Raw genomic sequence first — 10,944 nt, forward strand, 5'->3', positions numbered from 1 at the left:
GACTTCTTGCCGCCGCCGACCACCGCCCGTGCCCGTGCCCCGCGCCGGCTCCACGGCGGCTACCTATCCGGATTCCGGAGAGGACGACGACAGCAACCCTCGCAGACTAATCGGGTCGCGCGCGGTCCCTAAATGACAGCGCATCACTCATCAGCATTCAGCGATCATAACGAACTAAACGCTCCGAAATGATGGTGCCGTTCGAGCGGACTTGCTGCGCTGACGCGCTACGCATGGAGCCACGGGTGGATCGGCACGAGACTTCCAATCATTCGGCGGAGATAGGCCCATCAGGCCATCATCACACATCGGCGCTGTACTGGCGAACAGAACAAGATACCACTGACACGCGACGCGTCATGGGTGCGCTGTTCCTCTCAGGATTATTCTAGCTTTCTCGACCGGAGGCCCTGGTAGGTGGAGTCGTAGTGCAGGTGCAGCAGAGCGCCAGAGCCGGCACTTGTGCTGCTAGACTCCTGCTCGGCAATGCATGCAGCCATGGATGGACCATCCATCCGTCCGTCCGTGCCACGCCATGCCATGGTCTATTGGTCCATGTCGAAGGATGTGGATGGGGTGGCGAAGGGCCAAGGACGGTGCAGTGCTGGATCAGCTCCATCTGGTTGCGCAGCTGGGTGTCGCTCTCGCGAGACCACCACCACATCTGCTGCTGCTGCACAAGCAGTGCACAGTGCGTAGAGATGCTCTCCTTGCTCCAGCAGTCGAGCTGCCCGGTCCAGACACCAGAGGTTTTCGATCAATCATGGAGCGCTGCAGTTGCGTGTAGGTGTAGACGTGCAGTTGGGCACGCACGACGGCACGAACCAGCTGAGCTGGTGCTCCTCCGGTCCTCCCCGTCCCCGGGACCGGGCGCTCAGCTGCCTGTCTGTCCGCAGCCTGCCTACCTGCGTGCGTGCGCGAGCGGAGCATGTCATCTCTGTACCGCACTGCACGGGGCGAGGGGGCTCAATTTGGTGCCAGTCGTGGGGCCTTTTCGCCGTTTATGATGGCGCGCCGCGGCCGGAACGGCAGCGATCATTATGGTTTGGCGAGAGGGGATCGGAGTACTATGGCCCTTGAAAAAGATATCACGGCCTGTTGGACTGTTGGTTGTACTCTTGCACTAGAAGAGTGAGTGGTTCCTGATCCCCCACCGTCCACGGGCCAATTGCTTTCGGCTGCCGATGTATGAGCCAGCTGTGGTTTGATTGATCGGCGTCGGTACAAGATTTTGGGGGCGTGGCACAGTAGAAACAACGCGAGTGGCTTTATTGTCTGCTGCATGACGCATAATTGGTGCTAGTGCTGTTGTTGCGTTGTAGAATATAATAAATTGTTTGAAATAAACAACGGACCATAATGTCAAGATGGCCGAGTTGGTCTAAGGCGCCAGTTTCAGGTACTGGTCCGAAAGGGCATGGGTTCAAATCCCATTCTTGACATTTCTTTTTGCGGTTTTTTTGGAATACGTTCTAGTTCCTACTTGATCGAACTCACCTGGAGTTTCATCGTAGGATTTTTTTTTCATTGATCATCAGTAGAAATAATGTCGCTACTCCTTCGTCCTTAGATACAACAGCAATGAACAACGAGCTACGAAAACTATGAAATTCATACAGAACAGATCAGAATGATGGAACTTTTGGATATGACAAGGTTTAATTTGCACTTTGCAGGCCCTCTCAGTTCTTCTCATCCGACATGGCACTTGCACTTGAGCCAAACGGATTACTGGCAACAGTCCTGCAGTACTGCCAGAAACCCTCATGTCGCAAAACTATCTACGATCTGGGTACGCTTCTGCCAGCACCAACGCGTTATGTTGTATTATACCAACTGCTCGTCCGACACGCCCACGGCCACGCAGTTGCGGCAAAACAAGGCGCCAGTTTAAGGCGAAACTTTTCGCCCTTTTAACCTTAAAAAACAGTAAAACGTCTTAAATGTTTGCATATATGTGTTCTTTCTAGGGGACTGGTTTTAACATGCTTGCTTGAAGTGATGAACTCTTCCGGCGATGCCCGCACTAGAGCTATTTGGAGTAGTTACCTTTTGGTGACGCATGAACTGGTGGATCTTTCGGTTGTTCTGATCTGACTTATAGTCCTTGAACGGATCTAGGGCTTTATCAAAGAGCCAGTGAATTGTTTCAGTCAGTGCTATAGTACACCTTCCACTCAAGAAACAGGAACATAGCGTTTTGGACATGGTTATCTATGCAAGTATATATACATTCACAAACAAGAATGCATCAAAAGTTCATAAGGCACACAGACATGTATGCTGGAAATTGGAAATAACATGCTAGTACTACACATCCGGCACGACATCGAGGTCGCGGCTAACCAAGGCTCCTAGTGTCATCCTAGCATGGAGGTGCACCCCCTTGAACCCGCGCTGCAGCACGCGGGGCCGTACGAGCTTTCCGCCCTCGTCGAGCATCCTGACCCCGTGGATGCGCCCGGCGACGCGCCGGCCGAGGCCGATCCGGCCGCTGGGAAATCGGCACGTGACAAGGCCGTCGCGGTCGCTGGCGCCGGCGACGGGCGCCCGGCAGAGCGGGCAGGTGCCGCGGGCCTGGAGCCACGGCGCGACGCAGGGCGGGTGGTACACGTGCTCGCACGGCGTGACGGCCGCGATCACCCCGGGCTTCAGCTCCTCCATGCACACGGCGCAGTCGCGCCCCGCGGCGCGGATGGTGACGGTGGGCAAGCTGGGCGCGGGGGGCTTGATGAGACCGGCCTCCGGGTGGCAGGCGTGCACGAACGCGCCGGCGTCCACGACGTCGACGATGCCCTCCAGCGCGGCGGCGGGGGTGCCGCAGCGGGTGCAGCCGGCGACGGGTTCGCCCTGAGCGCAGGGTCGACGGAGGCGGCTGCACGCGTAGCACCAGAAAGACGCCTCCATGCCGCTGGTCCCAGGCATCGTCGTCAACGCCAGGCGACTGTTATCTGGTGAGGTAGCAGCGAAGGATTGACGTTTGTCCCAGCGGCCGAGCCCAACATATGTCTGTATGGCCATATATTGGGTTGATGCTGGTGGACTCCGGCTCGGAGAAACGTCAGCCGCATCGAATCCGATTCTGCTGGTCCTGACTTGGAGACCAGTTTTCGTGATTTCAGCCCACAAGTATCAGAGCTGCAACCGATGTGGGCCGATTCTGTTGTTTTGTTGAGGCAAGCGAATGCGTGCGTCCATTGACCTCTTGAATAACCCACCCGCCTAGTAGACGAAACTCTCTTTACTCGCAACAAAAACAAGTACCGGGGTGATGAGCATCACGTATGTAGCAATTTTGTGTGTTCAAAGTAAAATGGCCAGAGAGAGACCTATATTTTAGATGGGAGCATACCTAATTATATATTTTTTTGACTGAAGTTAACAGAGGAAGTCCCTACCTATTTTTATAATGTGAAGAAAATTTTTACCACCCAAAACTAGGGTGTTACATTGTTGTGTCTAGACTCATCTTCACGTACATAGCTTGAGCGTAGAGTCGCAGCTACTCATTCATACTAGCCGTCAACCCATCATTGTTGAAGTTGTAATCCGGCAAAAAAAAAAAAGGTGTGAAGCCAATCTCAAGGATAAAAGGTTTTGGTTTTCCCAATGCAACAGCGGTTCATACGGTTTTAGGGCCTGTTTGTTTGAGCTGCAGCTTTTGAGCTTTTTTGAAAAACTGTTGTTGGCTTTTTGTTCCGAGAAGCCAACACTCACTTTTAGAAGATATATTTAGCTTTTAGGGCTCAAAAAGCTAAGAAAAACTTGGAAAACTAGCTTTTCAGTTTCCCATATAAATTTAGCTTTTTTGAGTTTCTAGCTTTCCGAAAGCTGCATGAGAAATTTACTATTTGTTTGAGCTTCTAACTTTTTCACGTTAAAAAACTGGCAAAAAAACTCAACAAACAGGACAATCCATCCTCCACGGCTAGCCATCTCCGGCGAAAAGGAGTCCCGCTCCAAATCCACTGTACTTGCAGATGGCAGAAGTCCGCGGAAAAGAGCAAATATAATGTGGGCAAATGCAACACGGAATGAAATTAGAGTGCCTACTCTAATTCATGTTCACAATCGCTAATTCGTGAATGAAAATGAGCATCGCATTATATAATACAAGAGTTTCGCCGCCTGCTTGACGCATTCGCAAAGCGCAAATGTGTGACGGATATGTCAAAGAGTCTTCTACATGCAGGCGCTGCTTGTGTTATTGTACATGCTTCCATATTCATTAGCCCACCACACGTTTAAGCCAAAGTTACTACTTACCACCACAAATATTAGGTGACGCACCACGACACAATTTGTCAACTGCAGGAAAGCAAACATAAGTAATAGGAGTGAAATTAGAGTGCCTACTCTAATTCATGTTCATAGTCCCTAATTGGATGAACAAAAGCAAGTATCACATTATATAATGCAAAAATTTCGCCACCGGATCGATTAGAAAGAACTTGATGCATTCGCAAAGGACGTAGGGGGTCACATACGCATGGTGCGCCACTCTAATGCTCTGTAGTGGAAGCTAATGTAATCTTGAACTAGAAAACTCGACCATTTACAAGACACAAATCTTGAAAACCTGACGTGGATAGGTCAAAGGTTTTCCTGAAAGCAGCCCCTCTCTTGTTATTTTACGCGCACCCATATCCACGGACCAAGAAACATGCCATTGCCAGGATCAGTTCATATACCACTAAACCCAAGTCACCAGGATCTTTCCTTCAAAGAAAAAGAAAACAAGAGCTACGATTATCCAGTTCCTTTCAAAGGTGAAATGGCACATGGATCACAGACCACCACCTTCCATTTGCGGGAAAATCACAAGACGTCCCTTCTGGGGCTTATCCAGAATTTACCCTCAAGAATGGAAGCTCGTTGCGATTTTCTTTTCGTGGAGTCCTCGTCAGAATGCCGCATCCCCGGTCCGCCACCGTCCTCGCGCTCGCGCGAGCGAATCTAGGGCCTGACACGTGGCGCGCACATCCACGTGCTTGGGTCCCACCCGGGCTCTCTTTTACCGCCGGGCCCACCTTTGACCCTAATCCTAATTAAAGAGAAGACTAAGGACAGTTTTATCGCACGGTTGCCTAGACTACGAACTCGATAACTACACTAGATGAATATTACGAGAATAAAACTTCCCTCTATTAATTAACTTGCTAAATCAACAATTTTGCTGAGACGGGCACTAACGACTACTCCACCTACTAACCTCGCAGTCTCCCGTGGAAAAACTAACACTTTGACCCACAACAGTTTTGAATATCGCGTTTCCTGGACAGTTTTTTAATCTCGATCCCTTGCTAAAAACAGTAAAAAATGAGTAAATTCTGCGCAGGCGGCGGGGCCCGGGGGTCAGGAAGGAGTAACTGCTGCGCCATCGCCCGCAATAAAAGTTATAAACCCTAGGGGTTCTTGCGTCAGGGGAGATCTCTGCCGTTGGCGTTCAGATCTGACGGTGGCTGCGCCGCGGAGGCTCGTGCTTATCACTCCGCCGTCTCCTTCCTCGGGCTCGCTTCCGCACTGCTGCTTACTGTGTGCTCTCTCTCTCTCCCTCCTCTCCCCATCCCCTTCTCCGAGCGGCTCGAAGCTTCTGGCGCCCGGAATGGCGCCTGCCGATCGGAGTCCAATCTGAGCCTGAGCGCTCCCGAATCGTTCCTTCCCGTCCCGATCTTCCAGAATCCCGAAGAAATCGGTGTTGGAATGGCGGCCCGCGCGCCGATCGGGCTGGTGCCGCTGGATTCCATGGTGCTTTGGCCTGGGGGGTCGGGAGAGCTTCGTCTCCTGTGACTGAGCCCTTCTTCTCGTGCTAGTTGGTGCGGGGTTGGATCGTGCAGAGCCGCCTTTACGCCGCGAGGAGGTAACTGGGCGCGGCGTTTGTACGAGCTTTCCATTTGGGGTTTCGGCGTGCTCATCCTCTCATTCTCTGTGATTTGTGCTCCTAGGGTTTGTTGGATGATGAGCGCCAGCGCCGTGGCGATGCGTGCGGAGATGGGCGGCGGCGGTGGGGAGGGAGAGCTGGAGGACGAGCTTGACGCGCTGCTTAGTTCCGGCGCCGGTGGTCAGCGGCGGCGCCCGGTAGACGCGGGCGAAAGGGAGCGGGAGCGTGAACTCAGCATGTTCAGGAGCGGGTCGGCGCCGCCGACCATAGAGGGTTCCCTGAACGCCATCAGCGGCCTGCTCCGCGGCGACGCGGAGGCTGCGGTGACGGCTGCCCCGATTCCTGTTGCTGAGGCGTTGAATGGGCATGGTGGCCTCCTCTCGGAGGAGGAGCTCCGAGCCGACCCAGCCTACCTGTCGTACTACTACTCTCACGGAAATCTGAACCCGCGGCTGCCGCCTCCGGTGCTGTCCAAGGAGGATTGGCGGTCAACCCAGCGCCTGAAAGCTGGGGTGGTTGGGGGGATTGGGGACAGGAGGAAGGTGGGGCAAGAGGACGCGGTACAGGGGACGGGGACTGCAGTGGGTAGGTCTCTATTTCCGCAGCATCCTGGTTCTGAGCAGGAGGAGGAAGCCAGGGTTGATGGTGGTGGTGCTGCTGAGTGGGTGGATGGTGGAGGGGATGGGCTCATTGGTTTATCGCTCGGGCGGCAGCGTAGCTTCGCGGATATCCTGCAGGTCTGATCTTATTTGGGTTGCAAAATCTGCTTCATTTTGTTTATGTTGAATCCTATCTTGAGTGAAGTTGAATTTAATTCGAAAGAATAGTTAGACTTAATGGCTTCTACCTTGTGCATTATTCTGGTAGCTACACTTTGCTATTAGTTGTTAATTTAGTGATATTATACATGTGAAGTTCAATTTTGAATGTGGTGTTTTAAATTATTTTCTAGATGGTTTGGGCTGCTGTTCATTAGGTTCTGGTACATGTTACTCTCATTAGGTTATGGAGTAGCATGGGGATTTCGGTACTTTTGGTCCTAACTGGAGTCGTAATTACATGGTGTCTTCAATTCCTCAGTTCAAGCTCATGCATCGGGGATGACAGTGAATCAGATTCACTTAAAGTCAGTGTTAGTGGTACAACTGTTATAGTGACACGCCTGTAGGTCTTGTGAATGCCATGGTTTTAGCACCATCTTGAGATATTGTTTGTCTTTTTGTAGAATTTGCTAACAAGTTTTCTTATAAAGTTTTAGACAGGAGAAAGCAAACCTTTGATGCTTGCACCCGTGTGCATGCTTCCGGATAATATTTGCTATTAGACAACTACTTTCAAAATTTTCTGTACATTCGTACCATGTCTAACTTATATATTTATGCTTTCATCTACCCATGCCTTTCTACACCTTTTATTGGACAGACATCATATTTAGTTTCATGTGGGTTGTTTCAGGACAATATTGGGCGCAGAACACCTACTTCAGAGCATCCCTCCCGTGCGGCCAGTCGCAATTCTTTTCTTGACAATCAAGAACCAGTGGATTCTGCTGAGAACCAATATTCTGTGCATACTGATATTTTGGAAGCTCATCATCCTGTTGGGAATGTGCAAAATGTCGGTGGTCGTCACAGTCTTAATGCATCCACATCTCAGACGTTTGCATCTATTCTGGGTTCATCTGTTTCCAGAAATGCTACACCAGATCCTCATTATGTTGCAAGGGTTCCTAGTCCTGGCCTTCCACCTGTTGGTGTTAGGATTACTTCCAATGAGAAGAAACTGAATTGCTCCTCTTCGCCATTCAACACTGTATCCTCAAAAGCAGTTGGGGCTGATGATATTTTATCTGCATTGTCAAGCATGAACTTATCAAAAGGTGGTACCTTGAATGGTAATAACAACATCAGTCGATCAAACTTTCAGAGAGGGACAAGTGATCAGCAGAAATTTTCTCTTGACTCACAAGCTGGAGCTGCCCAAGTCAATAATAAGCAGCATCCTGTGATGTTAGGAACTGATGATGAATATTTGGGTATGCCATCGATGTCACAACCATCTAATACTTCTTTTGCTGACGTTAACAACAGCATGGCTGGTTTAGCAGAGTTAAGAAATAGTACCAACACAAGATCAGATGGACATTTGGAAATGCAAAGATCTTCTACTTTATCTGCTCGTTCATATCAGAAGTCCCCATCATCTTCTAATGAAAGCCCGGGTGGTTCTCCTGCTCAACATCAGAATTTTGATGGTATAAATTCAGCCTTTTTGAACTATGGGCTTAGTGGATATCCACTCAGCCCAGGTTTGCCTTCTATGATGCCCCCTTTGTTTGAAAGTGCTGCTGCTGCATCTGCTATAGCTTCACTTGGTGCAGATTCAAGAAACCTTGGAAACAATATTTTAGCTTCACCTACGTTGAGCCTAACAGATGTTCATAACCTTGGTCGAGGTGGTAATCAAGCTCCCACAGGTCTTCAGTCTCCTCTTTCTGACCCGTTTTATGTCCAGTACTTGAAGGCAACGCAGTATGCAACACAGGGAGCTGGCAGCTATGGTGATCCTTCCTTGGAAAGAGGTTACATGGGTAACTCATATGGTAATTTAACTGCAGTTCAAAAAGCTTATATTGAAGCTTTGCTTCAGCAGCAGAAGCAATATGAAATGCCACTTTTAGGTAAATCAAACGCTTCAAATCATGGGTACTATGGCAATTTACCTTTTGGCATGGGCATGGCATACCCAGGAAGCCCATTGGGCAGTCCAGTTGCTTCTCCATCTGGTCCTGGCAGTCCACTAAGGCTTGGTGAGCGGAATCTGAGATTTCCTTCTAACTTAAGAAACTTGGGTGGATGGACCTCTGATCCAAGTGGCTACATGAATGAGAACTTTCCATCCTCACTTCTGGATGAGTTTAAAAGTAACAAGGCGAGAAGTTTTGAGCTTGCTGAGATCGCTGGGCATGTGGTTGAGTTTAGGTATGCTTTGTCATATAGTACCTTTCTGGAATACAGATATACTCCATATTTATCTTAAAATCTGATAAATGCCTAACTGATATCTTGATGAGCATTGTCTTGTATTTATTGCCTCTGCAAGTCGATATGTTCTCTTTTTTTTGAGGGCACGCAAGTAGATATGTTCAGGAAAGGTCAATGGTGCAAATAAATCTTGAGTTTTTAATCTATCTGATATAGAGTTTGTGTCTGCTACTTTTTGCCACAATAATTTATTGATAGTTTGAAGATGCTTTACTAACTGAACTATTTTTACTTGAGGATTATGGTTGTGGACTACTTGGATGTGACATTTTCTGATCTGCATTGGTTTTTGTAGTGCTGACCAATATGGAAGCCGTTTCATACAGCAAAAGCTCGAAACCGCAACAGTCGAGGAAAAGAACATGGTCTTCGAGGAGATCATGCCTCATGCACTATCATTGATGACTGATGTATTTGGAAATTATGTGGTACAGAAGGTATTTCTTTTCTTACACCTGAAGATTCTCTGTTAGGATGAGAACTAAACATGTTTCAAGGTTGATTGAAGATTCCGTGACTTGCATGCGTATTTTCCCAGTTTTTTGAGCATGGAAGCGCAGAACAACGGAGGGAGTTGGCTGATAAACTGTTTGGCCATGTATTAGCTCTCAGTCTTCAGATGTATGGATGCCGAGTTATCCAAAAGGTACTAAATGATTCTTGTTTGTATTTGTTACTCAACCACTCGATACAATCAGTGCTGCGAAGAGTTCTCTTTCTTGTGGGGCTTCTTTCCCTTTCTTCTCTTGCCCTTTTTCCTTAAAAAATGCACCTCGGATACAATTACCTGACCCAATCTATTTGCACATCACTGAAGGCAATAGAGGTGGTTGATCTGGACCAGAAAACAAAGATGGTTACCGAGCTTGATGGTCATATCATGAAATGTGTACGTGATCAAAATGGAAACCATGTCATCCAGAAATGTATTGAACGTGTCCCAGAAGATTCTATTCAGTTTGTAATATCAACATTCTATGGTCATGTTGTTCCATTATCCACCCACCCTTACGGCTGCAGAGTCATTCAGGTATACCTTCAAGTTCAGCGCCTATATGTAAGCGTTCTGTCCCTTCTCGTGTTGATGAGACTCACAGTTTCCTTGTCTCTATACAGAGAGTACTTGAACACTGTGCTGATCCAAAAACACAGCAAATAGTCATGGATGAGATATTGCAATCTGTATGCATGTTGGCACAGGATCAATACGGAAACTATGTTGTCCAGGTGCTTTCCAATCTTTTGAACTGACATTTTTTATTTCCAATCCTGAATAGCTATATATAATTTTACTTACTCTAATTCTTGTGTAAAATTAGATATTGCAGTATCTATGGCATCCAAACACCGTAATGCATGTGTTCTGTTTCCGTGGCCATGCCCGATTAGAAAAATTAGTTCTTCAGAAGGCTTGCATAAGCATTTCAACTGGTGACCTGTACCTGGGGGGGTCCTGTTATTTGTTTTTGTTAACAATGTTGTAAGGTAAAATGTACAAGGGACTACAAAATCAGGGTCAAAATAACAGACTACAAAACCAGGCTGAAAGGATAAGGTTGGAATAACTAGAGACATGAACAGTGGAGTAAAAAACAATTAATATATGCCTAAATCATTCTCTTGCATTGGTGTTTATTTGGGGAAATTTGCCAAAGATGCACAGATTTAAATACTTTCACTTGGAACCAAATATGAAACTCCAGAATGGTATGCTCATTGAATGCCATTCTGACTAGAGGAATTTAGCCTGGAAGGTTATCTCTTTTAATTGGTCCGCAATTATCTCTTAGATCACATTTGAAACCAGTTGGTCCTAAAGTTTGGCATATACTACGTCAATTTACAGCTAGAGACTGAAAAGAATGTATTAGAGATTGTATAGCTGACGAAAGGCTTGGCTGTTCAGTTGTTCACTGAGTTTAGGTCCAATCTTTACGTCCGAGATCCTCCTGCTGCGACTGCAGGCGGGTGTTAGAGATTGTATAGCTGTTTATAGGCTTGCCTGTATACTCGATACCA

General features: G+C 48.0%; 1 protein-coding gene and 1 non-coding gene across 2 annotated transcripts in view; both read left to right on the forward strand.

Moving 5' to 3' along the window:
- The first annotated feature begins 1,361 nt into the window (after positions 1-1,361).
- Positions 1,362-1,442, forward strand: TRNAL-CAG. Its single transcript has one exon. It is a non-coding gene; the product is annotated as a tRNA-Leu (tRNA).
- A 4,063-nt stretch (positions 1,443-5,505) lies between these two features.
- The window catches only part of LOC101767746 (pumilio homolog 2), a 13,718-nt gene continuing 8,279 nt past the window's right edge, over positions 5,506-10,944 (forward strand). The window contains exons 1-7 of the mRNA XM_004970498.3: positions 5,506-5,860; positions 5,946-6,618; positions 7,337-8,862; positions 9,221-9,362; positions 9,464-9,571; positions 9,743-9,955; positions 10,042-10,152. Coding sequence (XP_004970555.1) covers positions 5,956-6,618; positions 7,337-8,862; positions 9,221-9,362; positions 9,464-9,571; positions 9,743-9,955; positions 10,042-10,152 — 2,763 coding nt within the window. The 5' untranslated portion in view covers positions 5,506-5,860; positions 5,946-5,955. The remainder of the gene's footprint in view (positions 5,861-5,945; positions 6,619-7,336; positions 8,863-9,220; positions 9,363-9,463; positions 9,572-9,742; positions 9,956-10,041; positions 10,153-10,944) is intronic.

The sequence above is a fragment of the Setaria italica genome, chromosome V (genome assembly GCF_000263155.2).
Source record: "Setaria italica strain Yugu1 chromosome V, Setaria_italica_v2.0, whole genome shotgun sequence".
NCBI lineage: Eukaryota > Viridiplantae > Streptophyta > Magnoliopsida > Poales > Poaceae > Setaria > Setaria italica.